The sequence below is a fragment of the Typopeltis vanoorti genome, chromosome 17, assembly GCF_054136105.1.
Source record: "Typopeltis vanoorti isolate ZY-2024b chromosome 17, IOZ_Tvanoo_1.0, whole genome shotgun sequence".
In the NCBI taxonomy this organism is placed as follows: Eukaryota; Metazoa; Arthropoda; class Arachnida; order Uropygi; family Thelyphonidae; genus Typopeltis; species Typopeltis vanoorti.
The window spans coordinates 59,192,490-59,216,098 of record NC_143565.1 but is presented as its reverse complement, the minus strand read 5'-3'; the positions used below and the strand labels follow the sequence as shown (position 1 = coordinate 59,216,098).

The 23,609-nt window shown below is 33.0% G+C and overlaps 1 protein-coding gene across 1 annotated transcript in view; it reads left to right on the top strand.

Moving 5' to 3' along the window:
* The window catches only part of LOC150097433 (uncharacterized), a 364,972-nt gene extending 346,055 nt beyond the window's left edge, over positions 1–18,917 (top strand). The window contains exons 12-14 of the mRNA XM_090407059.1: positions 2,578–2,663; positions 5,194–5,305; positions 17,879–18,917. Of these exons, the coding sequence (XP_090263185.1) occupies positions 2,578–2,663; positions 5,194–5,305; positions 17,879–17,997 (317 nt within the window). The 3' untranslated portion in view covers positions 17,998–18,917. The remainder of the gene's footprint in view (positions 1–2,577; positions 2,664–5,193; positions 5,306–17,878) is intronic.
* Positions 18,918–23,609: the final 4,692 nt, after the last annotated feature.

Below are 23,609 nucleotides of genomic sequence, written 5' to 3'. Positions count from 1 at the left end.
TGACCTACGTAACTAATACCACATGAGCAAGGAATATTATATACTCCAGAGTATTTGTAGAATGGGTGAGGATCTTTCGGTGATCTTAAAAATTTCCGAATAGTATTGATTGGTTTGAATGCCACTCTGATCTTGTATGGTTTTAAAAGGTTAGCTAATTTTTTGGAAAGGTTGTTGACAAAAGGAATTGTAATTGTACTGATGTATTGGACGGCATCACGTTGTCGATGTGATATATCAGTAAATAGAATCTGATTTGTAAATAGTTACTGATTTGTATTCCCTGAGGATGCCAATAGAAACAGATTGGCGAAACATGTAGGAGGATAAAAATAAAGCTACTTGATAAAGATTTTATAAAAAAGTGTTATAGTTTTCTACCATATTTAATTTGATGATTGGACATATCATTAAGCAGCGAAACAACAATAACAACAATGGAAATGTAGAGACTTAGAGAAGTAAATTAAGCAAAATGAATCACTTGTAACAAATAGTAATAAGCTTCAAGATGTTAAAGAACATGTAAATATATGATACTATTTATGATGTATTTATTCATTTACTACCATGTATTTATTTGTTATTGGTTTAATAAAATATACGTAGCCATGACAATGTTTCTGGTATATATTAAATTGCCAGAAGAACGACTGCTAATAGGTTCGATTCTAATCGCTGATTAGATGAAATTTTTCTCTACATGTTTTCAGTTGGTTTAGTCGATCTCTCGAACCGACAGACAAGGCGTTTTCTGTCCTGGGAACTTTGATTTTTTATTTAAGAAATATCCCCGAATGTTAGGAACTTATGAACTTATGAACAAGAAATGGCGTCAGTTGTCGCTCGATAACTCTAAAAAGCATCAATAGTCATTCACAAGTTATGACCTCTAGTGGTCCCGTTGCAGCGTTCCCAATTTCCAAAAAGTTTCCAAGGATGAAACCAGCTCTTTATACTCCTTTGGCGCAGTTAACAGAATGGTAATCTTGCACTGAGCGATGAAAAGCATCTACCACCTAATGACACCCACGAACATCTCTATCCGGGATAGAGATGTTCGATTTACTTTAATTTGTAAATATAGCAGACTGGCTGAAAATAAAGTTCTGACTTGGAAGTGTCTGTTAAAGAAATAAATACAATGAGATCCATAATGCTGATAGGATGCATAATTCCAACGATGGATTAAATGAAGTGACCTAAAGAGTGCCTAACTCTTTAGGTCACTTCATTCCTAACACAGAGTATAAGTGCATGGCTTTAAAACTCTCTTTTTCACTTAGCTCGATCATCTTTCCATCTCACATATACATTGAGATAATTGAAATAATTAAATTATGACTGAAGCAACTGAGATTACGATGCTATCCATTATGTCTGTTAACTGCGTGTGTTCTTCTGCCCAATTTGCCTGTTTTTGTGGGATGAAAACCCAAATTTTCAAAATTTTCAGGAATAAAAATTCTGCCATCTCCACATGAGACTAGCTAACGTGCTTTCATAAATGAGCCATTGTAAAAATTCTTGGTATCCTAGGCCACATTCTAACTCAACACTTTCTGGTAATATTTGAGTCCAATTTATAGGGGAGTCAGACCGCTAACTAGGATTATAAAGCATTATAATTATTTTGGAAAATACTACATTGCCTTATTTCCTTATTCCTATAATTCATATATCATTTTATGCAATTTAGCTATTCAAGATCTGGTGTAAACGGAAATCAAAGTGACTAGAAACATCTTAGCCAAAATTCGATATACTGAATTTCATCCGTTCCTCAAGACATCGTGATCTTAAATCGGATGGACAAATAAATGGATCCTAATTAGTTCTTATACATTTAAAATACATTATCAAAAATAAATTAATATACCAATAATAAAAATATTTTCCAGATTTAATTCCATTTTATCTTATTTCTCTTGAGTGGAAAGTTTGATTACATTTGCCAATATATTCTTTTATAAAGTTTTCTACTAATTCGAAAAAAGGGGCAGGGGAGGGGAGTGGCTATCAGTCATTGTTAAAAACAGTTTTGAATAAAGAGATTCCATGCTTACTTTCTAAAAACCGCCCTATTAATCGAAACTGAAGTGTATCATTAAACTTCAGTTGTAATTCAAAATAAATAATTAAATAAATAACAAAGTTTGTCTTAGTTCTGCTTTGTAAGATATACGTAGACAATATTAATTATGCTATCATTGATTAGCATCTGAATAAATCTAAATTGTTTACAATAATATCAGCAGGGTTATTAATGAGTCTTTTATTTATTAATAACATAAAATTGAAAATAAAGCATTATTCTTTAGTGTCTTGCTATGATCCATTAATACCGATCTCAGTTTGGGAAAAGTTGTAAGTAGTATTTAATGCACCGCGCATCTTTGTGCTATATTGCCTTGGGAGTGTCCGTCTACCCAATAAATCACTTAAAAATAGCTGCAAGCAGCTCGCAAGAAATTAATGTGCAGCACTGATGGACAAAAATACACTCGGGCTCGCGAGACGGACTTTGTGTGATGTCTTTTTCAGACTGATATTTGAACTTGAGTTTTTTAATTACAGGTTTCATGTGTCGAGGCAGCTGGGAGGAGAATGGCACCAATTACGTCATTGCTACAGCTGTCGGCACGAGGAGGCATTTTTGCATTGTAAGTCACTTATTTTTTCCTATATTAAATTCATGTTTTTTCAGTTATTATTATTATAACTCTAACAGAAGTACAGAAGATCAATCTCATTGGTTATTTAGCAATTGATTGAAGGCATAGCTTAAAAAAAAGGGAGGATTAAGTTTCTCGCACAATTTGCTTTCTAATCGAAAAGTTAATAATTACAGCAAATGCTTTTCTATCCATTAGAAGTTTTGAATAATAATTTGATTAGTCAATAAAGAGGCGACTCTTTGTAGTAATAATCAATCATGTACTCAATACTGCATGAAGATTATTTATACAAAACTGAATGGCAGACATATTATTTGATCGAAAGAATCTTGCACAATCTTCATTAGTCTTGGCGATATAAAAATTCCTGAGAAAAATTGATAAAAGCTTCTTAATAGCTGCTGTATAAAAATGTGCCCATTCCAAAATGTCTATTGCATTGACTCTCTCTCTCTCTCTTGACAACCAATTATTTGTGATGTATTGAGACTCTTACTCATCCCTCGACACCGTTCGCTTGCAGTATCCCAGTAGTGAAAACAGCTGAATGCGTCCATAATTGCTTAAAGTGCACCCTTGGGTGTCTTTAAAGTTTAGTGCCACAAGCAAGATTCATAGGTCGTATAAAATATGCAGTGAAAATGATTTCTGAAACTATCACGTGTTTACAACCAATGCTGAGTACCCACTCTGCCTGTTTGCTCTGCTGAATAAGGAAATAAAGGAAATCTACGCTGAGAAAGCAACGTTCTTCCTTGCAAGAGTCAGATTAAGGCAGTCACAATTAAACGTTCTGATTTCACAGGAGACATCAATAGCGATTTGAGTCATTGATATAAGTTAACCGTGCACAGCCGTACAATGTTCAATAATATGAATGTGTACGCAAGTCCCAGTAGCTCGGTAGGACGAATCTCTTTGTTTGAAAAGACCTTTATTAGAGTTTTTCAGTTGAACGAGTTTTCCTTCTTGGAATTTAGGTTTCTTCTGCCATAAATTAATGAAGTGAATAAGCCAGAAAAAAAAAAAAAAAAATTTATACACCAAAAAATAATATATTTAGACATGACTAAATTAAATTAAGACATGCCCTTATCCTAAAATTATGGTTACAAAAGATAAGGGCAGATTTTAAGAACCTGTAAGTACCATTATTATTATTATTTGAGATTTCTGTGTTAATGACGTAGAAGTCTCAGTCTTTGTTGTCTCGCTATGATCTCACAGGGAATAATGGAAAAGCTAAAAAAAACAACATCGTCATTTATTTATGCATTTAACTATTCATAACCACATCGGACAAGTTTATTTATTTTTCATACAAACTCTTTTCACTTTTAAATCGCTTTTCGGAGTCTTGTATATTTTGTGGATGAAAGTTACTGCACACAAGCAGTAGCAGTATTCGGTATAACTATACTTAACAGACCATTCCGTTAGTCGATGATATATAGACTGATGAAATGGTTTAAGCTCGTTTAGTCGAATATTATAGTTTCCTATTCTTGTCGTCCGTTATGACTTTGAAACTGCTTTTTTCACCAGCTGGTCTAGTTTGTTTATTTTATGGACTGAAAAATCCGTTTTTTTTTTTTTTTTTTTAAGAATCCTTCCAGTCCTATACGAGAACTGCAAACGCACTTGGATTATTTGAAAAGAACTTATAGAGGTTCTTTATTTGGATTTGAACCTAGGTCTCTCCAGTCAAAATTCATTGCCGATACTGACAGATCTATGGAGGATCGACATTAGACTACAGGAAAGGAGAAATTTCTTCCTGTAAACTGCGTCACTATATCACTACTAGAAGTAAACGTTTCAGTAATGAATGATATGAGCATGACTATATATCTTTTACAGTATTTTACTATGGCATTTTTTTCTGTAAAGAGATTTAAAATGGAAGATATTTAATTTAAACATATCATCGAGAATAAACATACAAAATCAAATCATAGCTAAAATGAGGGCTGGTGCATTTGTGGCATCTGAGAAAATAATAAATAATTCGGAGCCTTTATCCAAATCTTTGTAAATTGTTAGCATTTTGTGGTATTTCTGGAAATCGTCTCTTTCTCTCTTTGAATTTGTGTCTGAAGCAAATGTTCCTCCCTGGGACTGATTCTGTATGTGGTAGAGCAGGCGACAATTAAACAGTATTATGTTATAGAAAGAGAATATTCTTCAGCAAAAACAATCCTCGCTTCGTATCATACAAGATGAATCATTCACTATCCTAAAAACCTTTTACCTCCAAAAATTAGCCATAAGGGGTTCTAACGACAACACACACCCACACCCACACACACACACACACACACACGCACGCACGCACGCACGCACGCACGCACTCACAGGACCATTGTCTTTTGTTGCGCTTATGACTGTTTAGCTTACAAATTTACGCTTTTAGTTCTATTTTTATGAGTTTGCAGCTGACTCTATTATTCTAATCTGTATAATGTGAAAGAATATTTTAATGTGAAATTTTTGAAACTTATTTCACATATTTCAGGCGTACACAGAAAATGACAAAATCCTCCATTTCTCCGGGAGTGCTGACGGCTGTCTCAGAAACATTCAGCTCGGCAAGGACGGGTTGATAGCACTGAACGCTACTAACAGAGGTAAGATTTTCATCTTGAAGACTTTAAGAGAATAATTCAACTATTTAGTAGAAATTTTAGTAGAAAACTAAGGGACGAAACACTTTTATTTATATTCTAGAGTTCAATATTTTCTCACATATATCTTTACATTTGTATACAGTTCCAGACACTGGAATCAAGAAGTCTATCAGTACCAAATCCATTACCATGGGATTTAATGCAGAGGTTATAGCCTTGTTAATATGCATTTAAAACCACTGTGATTTTTATTGCAGCAGATCATAAATAAAAACAATTATATTGTGTGTAGTGTGGGTCTGTGATTTACTGTTAAATTGATCGTAGACGTAGTATACATGTTATTCAGTTTATCTGAAAGGCTTTACATAACTGTATATGAGAAAGAAACTTATTCAGCCCATGTATCTAAATTTTTGATAAATAAATGTTAGATTTGGTAATCAAGTGATATATACATTTGATAAATAAATTATTCTGTATTCAAATGGATTTCATCTCTGTCAATATCATGGTTCAAATCCTCTTATGAAAATTTATTTCCTCTGTTTACAAAGCAAAAACCACAGCGAGTACATGCATGCACTGGAAAGTGCAGCAAACTGCAGACCTCTATGTGGTGGACTACTTTCATTTTGTGGCGAAACCTTCTTGGCTTCTAATAGAAAACTTGAAATAACTGCTGCCGTATCTGGTTTCCAAATTTAGGACTCCCGATTTCTGTTCTGCCTGCCTTTTTACATGCATTGCTAGTGACACAAGAAGAATCTGCCAAATACATTGCGGACATCCAAATATTTCCCCATTTCAGCTTTACCATAGTGAACCCGGTTCTGCAGGCCGGCAACCAGATGATACACAGAATTGAATCTTATGATAACTCATCAGGAAGCCAGCTCCCACTTACTCTGCCAGATAGTACATGTAAAAAGTCAAGTATTAATAGTGCGCAAAGGAAACTGCCAAGGTCATGCAGTACTCAAGAGACTAGATGCTCTTCGTGTGTGTGAGGCATGACTTCGAGTCTTTCGTCTCTATTTATTACCTTCTTCCCCGAAATGTAACCACGCATGCAAGTTATCGTAAATAATTTCAATAATACTGCAGATCAAAAAAAAATTTCCGTGAGGAAACACTATAAAATAAAATAAAAATACAACAGAAACTCTTCTAAGAAAACGAATACTAATGAAGTGAGCATGAAACTCACTTCATCAGCATTCGTTTTCTTAAGTGTAATAAAAATGACGAGCACACCACTTGCAGATATCAAAACCCGACGTTTTATTCCAACAGAACCTCAACAATTGTGTCTACCCCAGTTTTTCAAAGTAGGCTCGAAGAAAAAATATTTCGGTGCGCAATAGAATAAAGCTATGTGTGGATAGTGAATAATGTTGTTGTTATATGTTAATTGAGGATTAAGTTATGGAGACAATGGGCTGTGTGGAAGTGCTTCCTTGCCAGGGTAGTAATTATAAATAATATTTCCCTTCCAACATAGGGGGCAGAATCTGTGCATTTGTCAAATGTGACGTCCCATATCAGAGATGCTAAACATTGAATTCCCTCGTTTCGATCTACTCTCTCTCTCTCTCTCTCTCTCTCTCGTAAACTTTTGCTTGCTTCATTCAATGACCTCATCTGTTTCTTTACCTTCTCAAATTCTGAGAGTCACTCTGGTGCTTTTCACATTTGCCTTTAAAGCTTAATGTTCTGCAGTCCAAATATTGAAACAAGCCTTCAAGCCTTCCTTTATACAATTTTGCTGATCAAGATAGAAGATATATCAAAATATTTGCAGTCAGCAATGAACTGTAAAAGTTGTCCATCTATCCATCTGAATATTAAATATCTTCTCCACCCTCATCTGCATTTGCATTTGCCAGCATCTCATCGGAATTAACTCTTCTTCTTTGATATACTGCAGATGTCACCTCTTCATGGTAACACAGATCATGACTTCATTGCATCTTTCTTTTATACCACTGATGCACCGGTTTCGGTACGCGAATAAATCGTATTCGACTGGTGAAGAAAGGGAACTAAAACAGCATTTTAAATTTTGTTATTATTTCGAGAGCCGTGTACATTCGTCGCTAAAATAAGTGGAAATAACCGAATTTAGAAGAATGTCGCATTCGTTGCGGCGAATATGTGAAACAGTTACAAAGTTACGTGTTGGTATCGTGAATCTCTTTCCTTTATCAATGTTGTCTATACCTGACCACTGCGTGTACAAAGGAAACTGCCTTTTATCTTAAAACTGACTGAAAACCAGTGGCGGACGGTGAAAATTTTAAATGGGGGTGCTGCATATACAAAATAATAAAAACAATAATAATTGTTTTTTCTTAATCAGTAACCAATTTATTAATAAATAAATTTACATATTAAAAAATTGCTTTATTAAAAATATTTCACTCTCACCACGAACACACACCAATAATAAAAGTTTCGTATTTCACAGAAATAATGCACGCATGCATACAATCTTATCTGTAGATAAATGTTATAGATGCAATTTATCTGTAACAAATGTACTGCGTTAGATCGCAGTACATTTGTTTCGTGTAACGATAATTGAAAAAATATAATTATTTTCATATTTTCAACAGTGACGCTTGTCATAATTCAGCCTTGTATCTATAATAAATAAATAATTATATGTCATTTTAACAGAATAAAATAAGATTTATAAAAAACTAGTTCACCCTCACCACGAATATGCACCAATAATAAAAGTTTCGTATCTCACAGAAATAACGCGCAAGCATACAATATCTCTGTAGCGACACTGCTCAAATGAGCAGTGTCTGATTCACTTGTTACGTGCAAACGAAATATCAGCGAGTCGAGCTGCAATTGACCGAACGTGATAATTCCAGCACTGCGTTAGATCGCAATGCATTTGTTTCGTAATCTAAACGTTAATCGAACAATTATTAACTATTCAATCAATGTCGAAACATAAGCTGTAACCTTTAGCATGTTGTATTGCATTTATATATATGCAATACAACATGTAATACAACATCTTGTAATTATTATTATTATTTATAAACACAAACAAAATTTATTTTTTTCATTTTTTCCTTGGGGGTGCTGCAGTGTCGCAGTGTGCTTATGTACAAGCCGCCACTGCTGAAAACTTACTTTTATCTGAGAAACTGACTGTATCAAACGCGCACATTAGTCCAGTGCTGTCATATGTAACGTGGTGGCAAAAAAGTCACATTTTAAACGTGGTGCAAAAAAAAAAAAAAAATAAATAAATAAATAAATAATAAAATAATATAAACTAAAATAAAAATACATCGATATAAGAATATCTGGTCTGTGAAGATGAGTAAAATCATGTGATATCACTTTCAGTAAGAATTATGATGTCTTTATTTCTCATTTGGCCAACTCTGTGAACGGTTGGTTTGTTGCTGTTCACTATTGAGTCGTAGGCACAATATTTTGCTGGAAACATTTTGTCCATAGCAGTTTACTTGGTAATAACAGTTATTCTGATTCTGGTTTCTCATGTCTTTCAACAATGCCATTATGGGTGATACTGTAAGTTCATGTGTACGTGCTTACGGAGAAGATCGATCCCTTGTGGAGACGATTTTTTGGTGACAAAAGACTCGCCATCCTTTAATTACGAACTTTCGAAGTGTTTCTCTTACTTGACTACTTCTTGCGTCATAAAGTAGGATTCGAGTGTCTAGTCCTTTCTCGTACCGCTTAACTTCCACCCATCCTTTATATACAGCAGTCAAGGTGGAAGGAACTTCTATTCTCGAACTCTTTTATCAGACATCACAAAATCGAGGACGGAGATATGAAACAAATCACACACGCACAGTGACGCTGATAGAGGAATATCTCAACGGTTTCAAAGCTGCGTCGTTTTGTTTTACATATAGTATACAATAACACGGGTACGATATCAGAGATAACGCTGCTTGAACTTTATTATACTGTATTACTATTTGTGGTTGATGAGGCAATGCATATAGCATGCATGCAATTGTTGTCGTATGATTCACAATGAAAACATGCACAGGTTATCTGTTCATTATTACAAGCAGAATAGGCAGCTTTACCAGAAGTATGCCGTGCACAATGAACTAAATTAACTGGTAAAGTCCTTTATGAAGTATATCTATGAACTGCTATTTCCATTCAGCACTTAGATGGGCCAAACGCGGCTGTCGATTTGGGACAGTAGACAGCGGCTCGATCTTTGAGTGAGATCTTTGTAAACTCTATCAGATCTATACACCAAAGTTTTATTTCTTTATCTACTCCAGTCGCCCTTCCATACTTCAGGTTTTTGATGGCTTTTACTATCTCAAGTAGCGATATGTACCCCTCACTGCATTCCTTTTGAATATCTTTCACTGTCACTGCTTGTTTCATTTAGCAGTCTTTCAAAGGAATTACTCCATAAATGTAAAATATCTTTATCATCAGTTTCATGTCACGTTTATCATTTCTGATTATTTTCCCAGTACTCTTTCGTCCATTTCTAAGCTTTTTCTAAAGCTACAGAATATTTTGCCACCTTCCTGATATTTATTTTCTATGTTCTTACCAAAGCTTTCCCAAGACTTTTATTTAGTTAGTTTTCTACAATGCTTCACTTTTCTACATTTTTCTCAGTATTCTCTAAGAGTACAAGCTAACTTATTTCCAGAAATAATTCATCAATTTTATTCAGAAATAATTCTTAACAATGAAATAATATTTTAATTATTTTAATAACCTAGATTTCACACATGCATTGAGGGACTAGGATTACGGTGAACTTCGGGAATACTTCAATTATTTTATTTCATTTATTTATTTCGGAACAATGATAGCTGCCGTGGTTAATGTATGAGGTTACCTGTGCAGTATAAAATGATTGTATTATAGCACCTGTAAGAGTTTCTTACTAGTGCCTGTGTACCTTTGAAAAGTCAACTTTTTTGTCCGTAAGAATAAACTGCCAAAAGAAAGACTTTTAAAGGTTGCAATCGCAAACTGGATTTTTTTTAATGTTTTCTTCTTGCGATTCCCGAATTACTCGATTGTATTTAAAAAAAAAAAAAAACGGAGAGTTTTATTCCTGCAACTTAAAAAATCCATGGAAATAGGAAGAAACATCATTAGCAAGGAACGCCATTACCGGTGGTACTGAGAGTACAGCTGCTGACTAATTTTCAAATTTAATTAGAGGTGTTCTCCTTTGGGGAATAAAATACATTAGAATATTTATTTCTTTATTTCGTTTTTCCTTTTAAATAAACCTGTTGAGCACTTTTACATACTTGATATTTCATGCCTCGTGCATATGAGAGGATTCGCAGAACACAAGTCATCAAATGATTTGGTGACGCAAACAGAAGCGTGCCCCTGTTCAGAGAATATGTCCAGGGTGTTTGAATGTAACATTAGTGAATATGGGATTTGTACACCGTTTGCCATAAGCGAGTACGAACGCCAGTTACGATTCTAACTCTTGGTGAACAGATGAACGTCTTGAACAGAAAAGAACACCAATATTTTTTGGAAAAATGAGGAAACTGCAGATGTAATGTCTTTGTGCCAGAAAAGGCTGGAGGTATAGTGGCGCACCCAGGGAGGAGGCCAAGGGGCCCTGCCCCCCCCCCCCAAAAGGAAAAAACACTAGAAAAATTTCCAAAAATAATCTTTTCCTAATTAAAATTATTTTTTATTTATTTATGTTGTGTCGTGTCTTCTATTTCTATACTACTTATGAATTAGCGGCCACATAAAGTGGGAATACCCTATGGCTCTCTAGAATCCCAACCGCTGTGAAAGCAAGGCGAACGAAGTAGTGTTCTTGCGGACCGAGCGCTACTTCGTTTGCCCGAGCCGGGCCAGAAGATATCACGGGTATCATGTATTGGCAATCACTGCAGATGCTCAGTCATAGGTCGTATGCATTCTCAAATCGTCTACTCAACTCGCCCCATCCCCAAGATTAAATCATGAGTGTCCCCCCCCCGAAGATTAAATCTTGAGTGCTCGGCCCCCTCCAAGATTAAATCCTGAATGCGTTACTGTGGAGGTAAATGTCGGTTCAAAAAGAAAGATCTCATAAAGTCTTCCGGAAAAAAAAAAAGAATAGATCCGCATTAGTGGCATTAATCCCCTCTTCATATTTTGGACAGGCGGTTTAGATACTGTAGCTGCGCAGAGGTAACGAAAACAAATCCTCGAACCCTATGTGTGTGACTTTGTACTGGGTTGGTACAGTTTTTTTTTTTTTCGCTTCCATAGAGCTTAAGTTGTGGAAGAGTATCTTGAAAATGAAGATATCCAACGACGGCCCTAGCACGATCAACATATTAAATCAGATCGAACATGTTTTGGATGCTCTTGGACTTCCGTTGCATGCCGATAGCCACCGCTTCGATCATTTGATGAGCTAAAGTCTGTTTTGGTGAAAGAATAGATTTATTGTCACAGAATTTTCTCGATATAAGGGTGTCTACCCTTATATCGAGTATTAAACTAATAAATACTTAGGTATATGAATCACACGGTAAATACTTTAAGAAAAAAAAAAACATAGCATACAATCTAACAAACATGACTTGTAATAAATAAATTAAAATATTTTATGACATTTTAGATATAAGGTATATCTAAAATGTTCCTTATAACTGTCGATGTTTCTCACTGTGTCCTCACTTCATTGTTATTCTGTTTAATGCCACCATAACAAATTTTGTTCTACTTCATCACAAACTTTACGAGTTATATACAATTTTAATAAGTGTTTTTCTACTTTTGTCGAGCATTGTACTCAGGACAGTTATTACTCCATGGCTAATGTATACGATTAACTTAAAAGGAATTTCAATGGGTAATGGAAACAAACTGTAATTTCTTTCTTGTGATTTATATAAAAAGTGTCTAGATACGGTATAAAAGTTCTAGCCTTCTTTATAAAAGAAGGAGGGAGGCCTAGGGGTCCCTAATTTAATTTTTATATGTGCATCGGATAGTATTAAACTAATAAATACTTAGGTACATGAATCACACGGTAAATACTTTAATAAAAAAACATCATAGCATACAATCTAGCAAATATGACTTGTAACATCTGGAGAAAGGATAGAAAGAGAAAGTATATGTTGATAATTCAATTTATCAAACATTTAGTAACCTAGGGAATTCCTATTCAGAAACATAACCAAAGTAAATACGAGTAAATAAATAAATTAATTAAAATATCATCATCATAACACTAATTACGGGTATAGACCATATTGGTCTGTTTCGGTCTCATTATCCATCCAATATCCTTTTTTTTGAGGTCTACCGTGCCTTCTCTTTCCAATTGGCTTATATTTTAGTATTTGTTTTGGATGTCGGGTGTTGGCGATGCGGTTTACATGTTCAATCCATTTTTGTTTATAATTGTTTAGTTTTTTTTTCTGTTGATTTTGTTTTTAGTTCTTTTAAAATGTCTTCGTTCCTTTTTTTTTTTTGATCTAATAATGTGTATTTTGTAGTTCTTCTCATAAATATAATTTCACTTGTTTTTATTCTTTGTTTATCTTGTTTGTTTATTGCCCAAATTTCACTGCCATATAATAATGTGGGCACTGCTAAGGTATTGTATATTTTCAAGCTTTATTTTTATTTTTGTACTATATTTGGATTGAGTGTTCTATTTATCAGGCCTATAATCTGTAAAAATTTTGAAGATTTTAATTTTATGTCTTTTTCTCCTTCATTAATAACTATTTTGCTTCTAACTGGAGTTTGTCCACAAAATTCCATTGTTTTATTTTTATCTATGGAAATTTTCGTTCCAAACTGTTCTACTATAATGTTTAAATTATATATTGCTCTTTGTAAATTGTCTTCCTTATCTGATATTATTACCTGATCATCTGCAAATAATAGTGTATTTATTTTGTTATTCCGGGAAATTTCTATACCTTGATTGTTTAAGGTGTTCCACTATATTAATATTTCATTAATGTAAATATTGAAAAGTGTTGGAGGCAGAGGGCATCCCTGTCTTACTCCTTGGTTTATAGATTGTTTTTCAGACAACTTTTCATTTATTTTTATTTTTATTTTATTATCTTTGTATATATTAAATATTGCATGTAGTAAAATATTAGGTATATTTGTTCTTTGTAATATATCAAACAGTATATATCTTTTTACTTTGTCAAATGCTTTTTCGTAATCTATAAACAAAAAATGAGTTTCCAAATTAAATTCTCTTCTTTTTTTCTATAATTAGTTTTAAACAGAAAGCTGCATCCATTGTAGAGCGTCTTTTTCTAAATCCATTTTGACATTCTAATAATATTTTTTCACTGTATATTTTTAGTTTATCATTAAGTATTCTGCTATATATTTTGTAGCATGTATTCAATAAACTAATACCTCTGTAGTTAGCAGGTTTTGTTTTATCCCTTTTTTTAAATATATGTATTACTATGCTTGTATTATATTCTATTGGTATTTGTCCATTTGTATATATTTTATTTAAAAATTTTAGTAATCTTTGATGAATTTTTTTCCAGCAAATTTATACAGTTCGGAATTTATCCCATCTTCTCCTGTTGATTTACCATTTTTTATTTTATTTTGGCGGTCCTTTAATTCTTTCATTGTTATCATATCATTTAAGGTATTTTGTAAGCTTCTGGTGTAATTATTTTTGATGCCAGTATTATCCGGCCAAAGATCTGTAAAGTAATCCAAGAATTCTTTTATATCTATTTCACAATTTATATTTGCAGTTTCTTTTATATCTGCATTCATGTGTTTTAGTATTTTGTACGCACTGGATCTTATTTTGTATATATCATTTTCTAGATATGATACAAAGTTTTCCCAGCTTTCTCTGTGTCTCTTTCTGGTTTTTCTTTTGGCTATTGCTCGTCTTTTTTTTATATTCAATTTCATCTTGTTTTTTGCTACTTAACCATCTTTTAAAAAGCCAGCTTTTTATTTTCAATTATTGTTTTTATTTCATTGTCCCATATATGTAATTTTTTATTTTTATAATATATTTTTTGTGTGTTCCTAGACTTTCATATGCTGCTGATGTGATAATTTCTTTAATATTATTCCATTCTTTCTCAATGTCTTAATTTTCTTGTATTTTTTTAAGTAGTAATTAATCCTCTGTTGGTATAAATTTCTTACACTTGAATAATTTAGTAGCTTACTTTGTAATTAGATTTTGTTTCTCCAGTTTGTTTATTTTTTGTATTTTTTGTAGCCAGTTTGATGGAAATCTCAGTTTTGCCTGTACTAAATAGTGATCTGTGTCAATTTCTAGCCCTCTTCCAACTTTAACGTCTAGGAAGAGGTTCGCTGCTTTTTCATTTGCTATAAAGTAGTCTATTATTGATTTTTGTCCTCTTGCACACTACGTATATTTATGTATATTTTTATGTTTTTAAAATGTATTCATTATTTTTAAATTATTATATATTGTATAATCAATGAGTAGCTTTCCATTTTTGTTTACTGTTGGTTCTCCAAATTTTTGTATATTATTGTTTGTTAATTTTTTTTTCCTTCCTATTCTAGCATTAAGATCTCCAGCGATAATTATATCGTCTATTTTATTTAATTTTTCATATATATGCCTTGTAACTCTTTGTAAAAGTAATCATTTTCTTCTTCTTTTCCTCCTTCAGGGGCACATACACTCCAACAACTGTTAAATTTTCTTTATTTAATTTTAATCGCACTTCTAATATTCTTTCATTCCAGTATGTATAATATTATTTTTGCTTTAATTGATTTATGGATCCAAATCATTGCACCAGCTTTTGCATGTATTTTTTATCCACTCCACTATATATGATATTGTAGTTAGCTGTTTCTTTTGTTCCTTTAAGTTTCTTTTTTGTTTCTGTAAGAACTGCAATTTCTATATTTTCGTCATTTAAAATTTTATCTAATTCTTCTTCTTTATGTGCAATGCTTCTAATGTTCCATGTAGCATATTTCACCACGTTTTTCTTTTCCCAAAGTTTCTTAACCTTTTCCAGTTTGTGGTCGTTTCCCACGTTTTATGTCGGGTTTGGATTTCGTTGAGACTTGAAAGTAATACGTGTTTCCCTATGTCAAGTTACTAGCATGACGATAGGTATCCTAGTGGTGGGGCTGCCACCTTAAGACAACTAGGCTTGCCTTTTTTTAGTAGATAGTGGAAACTACAGTTTGAAAGGAAAGAGTCACCCCCTTCGCCCTAGAGTTGCTCTAATAGCACTGGGGGTGGGGGGGAGTAAGAAGTAAGAGAGAGTAGAGGGAAAGAACAGTAGAAGACCAGTCTCCAGATATGATATACCAAGTGTATATTGTATGAAGTAAGATCAGGTCTAGCTTGGGTATCTCGGGTTTGCCCTGCCCGTACTAACCAATGTTTTAGCCCCTGAGAAATAAATTAAAATGAAATAAAAATATGTGATTTGTTACTAGCCAATCGGAACACTGAATAAAAAAATAAAAAACAAACTCCGATTTCGAAACAAACAACGTGTGTGTTTTCGTAAAAACAGGCAAAGGCTAGAAGAACACACACACACAAACAAATTCTATAGGCATAAGTCATTACGGGAATTAACTACTGTATTCTGTCGAATTTCGTTTCGAAAATCTGAGTCGTAAGGTGTGGCTCTGCACGTCAGCATAAATCAGAAGGTCAACGAAGAGAAAGATTTACGCATGTATTCATTTTTGCTTAGAGTAGTATGCATTAAAGTGATCCAGATATTAAATATATCCATATTAAGAGAGATACCAGTTTGGCATCTATAACTAAAATCCACAATTTAAAATCTATAACTAAGATCCACCTACATTCTTTACAAATGAGGGCTGCAATGAAGATCTGATGTTCTCTGCAAACTAAATTCTTACTAAATCCATATTAGGCTACGCATGGATGATTAAGCTCAGATTCAGCTTCATAGAAAATAGTGCTTTCCTTTTTGAACAGGATTGCATTTCTACGTTTTGACTGGATGCAAAATAGATAACGTGCCACATACACACATCTACATATACACGCGCGCGAATCGTTACGCACTGTTTTCATTTTTGTATCTTGTAATCTGTCGAGTTTTCCATGTTGCTAATATTTGTGCTTGATTTTTTTTTTTTTTTTAAGTTTTCCGAAGCACAGTGAAAGTGAGAAAGTAGTACGAATGAGTAGTTCTGTTTGGAGAATTCTGGCCACGAACGCATTTTACATGAATTCTACATTCTACATGAATTTCATGCATTTCCGCTTTATAAAGTTTCTTCATTGGTTTTCTCCACAGTTTTATTGGTTTAGACCACTCTCGAAATCTCTAAGGAGGAAACATGAAATTTAGCAGTTTAAACCTCATAGCTTTGGTTATGTAGTTTAATTATATTTAATTGTATGATATCGTAAAACATCCCCTAATTTTTATGTTTTTGTATAACACATTGATACCTGTGCAAACATTAAGAACCCTGCTTGGTTCTTAATGTTTCGTTATAACTACAGCTCAACAGAAGAAACTGAATCATCAGGAGGAAATTTGTTTGTTTCATATCACACCACATGAGTCCATCTCATCCATACTTTTAGGCTGCGTAAAACAGTGCTTCCAAATTTCTGGATGTCAGGACCCCCTTTTGAAAAATTAAAATATTTCAATGCCCCCCCCCCCCTCGAAAAAAATCGTAATATAGACATATATTATTATTATTATATTTATTGTATTTATATTCAATACAAAACATACACAGCGAATATTGCAAAAATCAAATGCAAATATCACATTTTTAGCATCTTACATAAAGATTTGACCTGGTACATTATCTCATATTTTTTATATAGATAGATATATTGTTATTGTACATTTGCAGATAATAAAGAAAGAATTAAAAACATAAAAGAAGTTTAATAATAATTTAATGTGATGGATGGGTTTTAATACTGCTACACAAAAAGTCAATATCAGGTGAAATATTTGAAATTGTAATTCTTAGATTTCTGCTTTGAAATGAAACTTATATGAATACGCATATATTTACTATTCATTAAGCGCCGAAATACTCAGGAAGCAAAATTTGTGAACCAAAACCAATGTGTGATTTTTTTCCATTAAAATATAAAAAATAACAAAAAATAAATAATAAAAATTAAATACGTTTCTTTTAAGATAAAATAATCTACTTAGTCTTAAAAGATTTTAATTTGTTTCCATTATTTCACGCCCCCCCCCCAACAAAACCTAGGGCCCACAGTTTGGGAAGCGCTGGTGTAAAAGACCAAGAAATGATCAACGTCGCTATTTTTATCTAAGAAATTGGATAGGAAATGAATACTTAATCTATACCCAATGAATATTTAAGCTTTTGACATTTAGTGAAATTTGATATTTATATATGACACATACAACTGTGTTTCTACAATAATAAATCATCTTTAATTATATTGGCCTTTGTGCATAACTGGGCCTGTATGCGTAATAACGTTCTTTATGTAATTCTTAGACTGATGTAAAATGATTTTACAGTTTATTTGTTTGTATATTTATTTTGCAGGTCTCTGTCGACAAACAGATGGAGCCACCCCTGTCTCTCCGATCCTGCTAACCGTCGTACGCATTTCTTTGCTCAGTTACATTTTCAGCTGTCAGTTAGTGGCGCCATCTACCCGGTGACGAGACAACTATTGCACATATGTGGTTAAGGTGAAGAACTGTTTTCGTTGAGAGATCAAGAGTGCGCTTATGACGTCGAAATGTAACCATCATCACTCACCGTTTCGATATTGGCGATACGTCACTTTGACCTTTCGATGTGTGTCGCTATGACTAAGTGATCACTTTCTTTCTTTTTTTTTTCTTTTTCTTTTTTTTCTTACAAAAAGAAAAAAATTCTGGTTAAGTTGAAAATTATCTTCACTCTCGAGAGACCTATTTAAAGCACAACTTCGCCAATACTTGACTATTGTCTGCAACCTTTGCTCGATTCTTTCAAACTTATCAAGACTGCTTTGAATCTCTGTTGCTGTATTTTTTGTTTGCTTTCGCTCATCACTCATGAAGGTAGCCGTCGAATATTCAGCATAATAATAACTACAAGAGAAACTCTTAACAAATTTCTGAAAATCTTTTTCAGCAAAATAAAAACTGGATTGCAAGATGATCGGGGAATGGGCAAGTGAAACAGCTCAGGGTAATGCTCACTACAACTGGCAGCTAAAACTGCAACGACGGATCAAATAAAAGTGCGAACTCTTGAGACACATTGATGATTTTACTTATGACTGAGAGGGGATTATGCAGATTGACCAGTTGCCTTAGGATGGTTCTGAACCCACACAGGTATATATGTAAATACACACCTTGTCGGCGGACGAACGCCTTACATGTCCGCATGACAGTTCCTTCAGTTAATAATGGATTTTTTTTCTTCATCTTGTAGCAGTCGGTGCCTTGTTGTAGCTGTTCACCATCTTCAGGAGCTCTACCAAGGAATGAAGCGTGAAATTAAGGTGTAGGTTGGGTTGAAACAAGAATGTCACCATGTTTCAGCACCAATCACTGAGTTGAAATAAAATTGTCAGATTTTGCTTGCTTTTTTTTTCTTTTTTACTTCTTCGAACACAATATTCACGCGCGCACATAACTTTCTTCAAAAAGTTTAATGCATTTTTCAGGACTAATTGAAGCTAATTAAAAGATAAGTTTGTAATATGATAAGGTAAGTATTACTTCCGTCGGATAAGACGAAGCATTTTTGTGGTAAAAAGCTGGGTTCGAATCCCTTCTAAGACACAAAGATCTTTACATGGTTCTGCAACGGAAGGTGAGTTAGACAGTCTCATAACGACATGGCAGGATTTTCCTCCCGAAAACTCGGGTTCTTCATGTTGTAACTACGTAAGCGGGTGAGAATAATACACACGTAGTTTATACACAGAAATGTATATTTAGGCATAAGGAGGGACGGGAAACTGAAAAAATAACGATTCCGATTTCAATTCAAGTTCAAGGGTTTTAGAAATATCAGTTTCGATTTCACTTTTATCGTTTTCCGATTCATTTTTAATCGATTTTAATTCACACAATTTGGATTCGATTCCAGTTTTTCAGATTTCTATACATGCATACATATGTTATTAGATATCTATCGTGAAATGTTTCTAGATTTTCATTTAAAAATAAAAATAAAAACTGTTCTACGATATATGTTTATTAAAATCCAACTCTTGTATAGGCTGATAATCTTGTATACGACAGACATTATACCTTTAAGTGTCTTCACTTTCTGATTCAGTAAACTCTTTCGCATTATTTCACCAACAGATGAAAATCTAACTCATTGCATTGGTAGATTTGCTGATTAAAGTTCGGGGTTCGAAACACGAATAGGAAAATGATTCTCATGAGATCATATTCCAAGTCATCAGAGAGTGGAATGTAATGCTACATTTCCCTTATTACATTCAGCGTTCACCACAGCCAAAGTCTGCAAGTAATCTCATGAAAATCAGTGACTATTCTTACTCGTGGGGGGGGGGAATTACATAGTTTTCTCCTTGTTGTATTTTTTATTAATTTAAATTTGGATTCAAATTTTTCATTTATTTTAGTTTTAGGTTCAAGTCCAAGAAAATTTCGATTTTATTGATTCGAAATCGATTCGGTTTCTACCAGCCTCGGCATACGACTAACCTTATCCTAAAATTATAGTTACCACTCTATTTTATTTATAATAGATATAGGTAATTTCGGAATGTTTTTTTAACCGTCTCCTGGACGGTTAAAAAAACATTCTAAATTAAACATGTATTACATTAGTATTATAAATGATTAGAGAACTATGATTTGGAATTCAAAATATTTAGTGACTTCCTTCAGTAGATTAAGTTGTACTGGTGTCAGTGGGAAGGGCCATTGCCAATAGAGTTTTCAAGCTGAGGACCGATCTTAATTAATGCAATTAAAAATAAAATGAGAGTATAGTAATTATATTGCATCTGTAAACATCATGATTTATAGACGACTATAAACAACTGCTGAATATTTGCTCAGTCGAAATTTCATTCTTTTCGTGAATGTTACGAACTTTCAATGGCATCCTTCTAGCCCATTTAAAGAGAATAGGATTACATATCCGTGAAGAAAAGAAACATACTCAAATTTACATATATTGTATATTTAAATTTATTTTACTTTCTTTTTTATTCAAGACAGTTATAAGTATTGTGGAGTTCTATTTCGAAGATAGATTTGTAGACTATGAATTTTTTTTCTTCAGGGTTGATGCAATACAGGTGAGCGTAAAAAACTTTATTGTAATTAGGGAGGTAGATTTTTTTGTAATTAAGTAGATAGAACCTGCACTGTTTCTTGTAGGCTTTACATGAAATAGTGCAGGTCTAAGCTTGAGAATAAAGCAGAACAGAGAAATATTCGAGTTCTTGGCTGTTTCCTATTCACGAAAAGTGAAAATCCGGTGCTCTTTGGAATGCTGGAATCGCTAGAATATTAAAAATTACTGCAAAAAAAAAAATTGCAATAATATAAAGCTTTACAACGAATTATTCATGTTGTGCAGTCTCTGCACAACATGAATATTTTTTGAATTTTTTTTTATCGACTAGAATTGTGCCCATCATATAAAATGTAATATATAACTTATTAAACAATCTAAACGTTTTGTTCGTGGTGCTCATGGGATTGATTAATTGGTTAGTTTATAGTTCATTGGCGCAAAAACAGCAAAGGTCATACTGCGCCATAGTAAAGGTTACAGCAATACATGATACGTGCTCATTATATGTGAGATTAACTTTAATCTCACTGATTTTCAAGAGTACATTATTATATTAACAACATTAAAATATTGAGAAGGATAAGCCATTTCATTTATTTATTAATACTCTATGGCCTAGACTAGTGGGTCTCAAACTTTTTTGTTTAGCAGCACACTAAAATCAATAAATAAATTTCACGGCACCCCTAGTATTATTTGCTTTTTATAGAGAGTAAAGTGCCTATTAATTGATTCTGAAAGACTCGCATATATAACTCATAAGTAAATTGATATTACAGATACTAAAGATATGAAGGGAAGCGTGTTTAAAAGAAAACATATTTTATTTAAACTAAATTGGTTTATATTCAAACAACCTCAAAACATACAAAACAAACACTATTATAAAGATTCAGATAATAAAATATGAACTTATTGTGAAATATGTGCCTGGTGTTGTTTGCATATTTCTTTATTATTAGACCTTGTTTTTGAGACACATATTCTCATCTCGTTTTCAAGAGCCTTTAGTCTTTCTCTCTTCTTTGTTTTAATATGTACTTATATCAATTAATTCTTCGGCTTCTATAAGACTTAACTCACTCATTGCTGATGTTGACTCTACAAATGGATTTCGAATCCAATCGTATAAATTGATTGAAATGTCTGGAAAATAATGGTCAATTTTTTCTTCTGACGATGTTAAATGACTGTAAATAAGCTTTTGCAGATCAGTGTTCTTACATTTTCTGGAGGCAACTTTAAGGAACATTTCTACATTATTGGTGCTTAATTTTATCTTCCACATTTTTATTTTATCTTTAAAAGCTTTAATTTTATCTGTAGATGTCAAAATATTCTCATTTCTTCCTTGCATGTTGGAGTTCAGCTTGTTCAGATGATCGAATATGTCTGTTAAATAGGCTAGTTTGGAACACCAAAAATCATCTTGTAATAATTTATAGAATTCTGGTTTGTCTTCATTTTGGAAAAACATTAATATTTCTTCTTTAAGTTCAAAAAAACGATCCAATACGCGACCTTTTGAAAGCCATCTTACTTCGGTATGAAGAAGAAGATTCTTGTAATGAGATTGCATCTCTTCACATAGTCCTGCAAATATTCTAGATTTTAATGGTCTGGCCTTGATATAATTAACCATCTGAATGATTTCTTCTAATACACTTTTTAATTCCAAGACTTTGTCTTTGCCACCAATGATTCACGATGAAGGAAGCAATGAGTCGCCTTTCATTTTCTTTTCTATCAAAGGAAACAAACCCTTTTGTAATTCCAACCATAGAAGGTGCACCATCTTACATATACCCACACAAGTTTTCCAAGATAGACCATTTGTATTAAAATATGTGTTCATTATATCAAAAACATATTTTCCCGTCGTAGTTTTTTCGAATTCCTTACGGCATAGAAATTCTTCGATAATATTATCATATTCAATGAATCGAGTAAAAACAAGTAAGTGTGCTTTACCACCGATATCAGTTGACTCATCTAACTGCAAACTGAAAAATTTTGATTCGATTATTTTGGTTATAACTGACTTTTCAATATCGACTGACAGATCATTAATATGTCTACTCATAGTATCATTTGATAATTTAATCTTCTTTATTTCTTCTTCTGCCTCAGTACCAAAAATTGTTCATGAGGCTTCATTTCCTTCGCAAATATTTCAGCGACTAAATAACTCGCTTCTTGAACTCGGTTGGAAATTGTAAAATTTCTTACAAAACGTTTACTTTGTTTTTCTTGTAATCTTATTAACTCTTTGATATTCAGGATTTTTATTCGACAAGTTGTCATGTTTTGTGGAGAAATGTCGCAATAATTTACTAGGAACCATAGCCTCATTTGATAGAACCAAACCACACAAAATACACTTAGGTCTGGGAATTAATTTATCACCACACCACGTAAATCCCATTTTTAGATAGCTCTCTTGATAGAAACGAGTTTTTACATTCTTTTTCATTGTTCCCTTTTTACATGAACTTATTCTTTCTGTTTCTGTTGTTTCATTAGTGCTTTTTTGTTACTGAACGTTAAAAATAGTCAAATCTTCATTAATGCAAATATCAGTTTTTGATAATTTATCAGTGCGAATTGGTTCGTTAGCTTTGCTACAAGTAGACATTTCTTGATCGTCAGAATCTTCACTTCTTCTTTTAAGGAAAAAAATTATTCATGGTTTTGAAGGGCATATGTAATTTTAATATTTTATTTTAAAATTTATTTCAAGTAAATAATTTTTTTTCCGGATGGAAAAAGGAAAAACGTTTGTTTACGATGTCTCTCGTTATAGTTGGAATATATAACAATAAGAAAAACCTCTACTCACTGAATTTAACGACTTTAATATCGTACTTCGTTTATTCTCACCGATGACAAAAGATTCATGATTTTTGTTTAGGGGAAATTATCATGTATAATACTTGTCACACTGAACAGGGAAATACTAAAACAGACAGAAGGTCAACTAATCATTCAT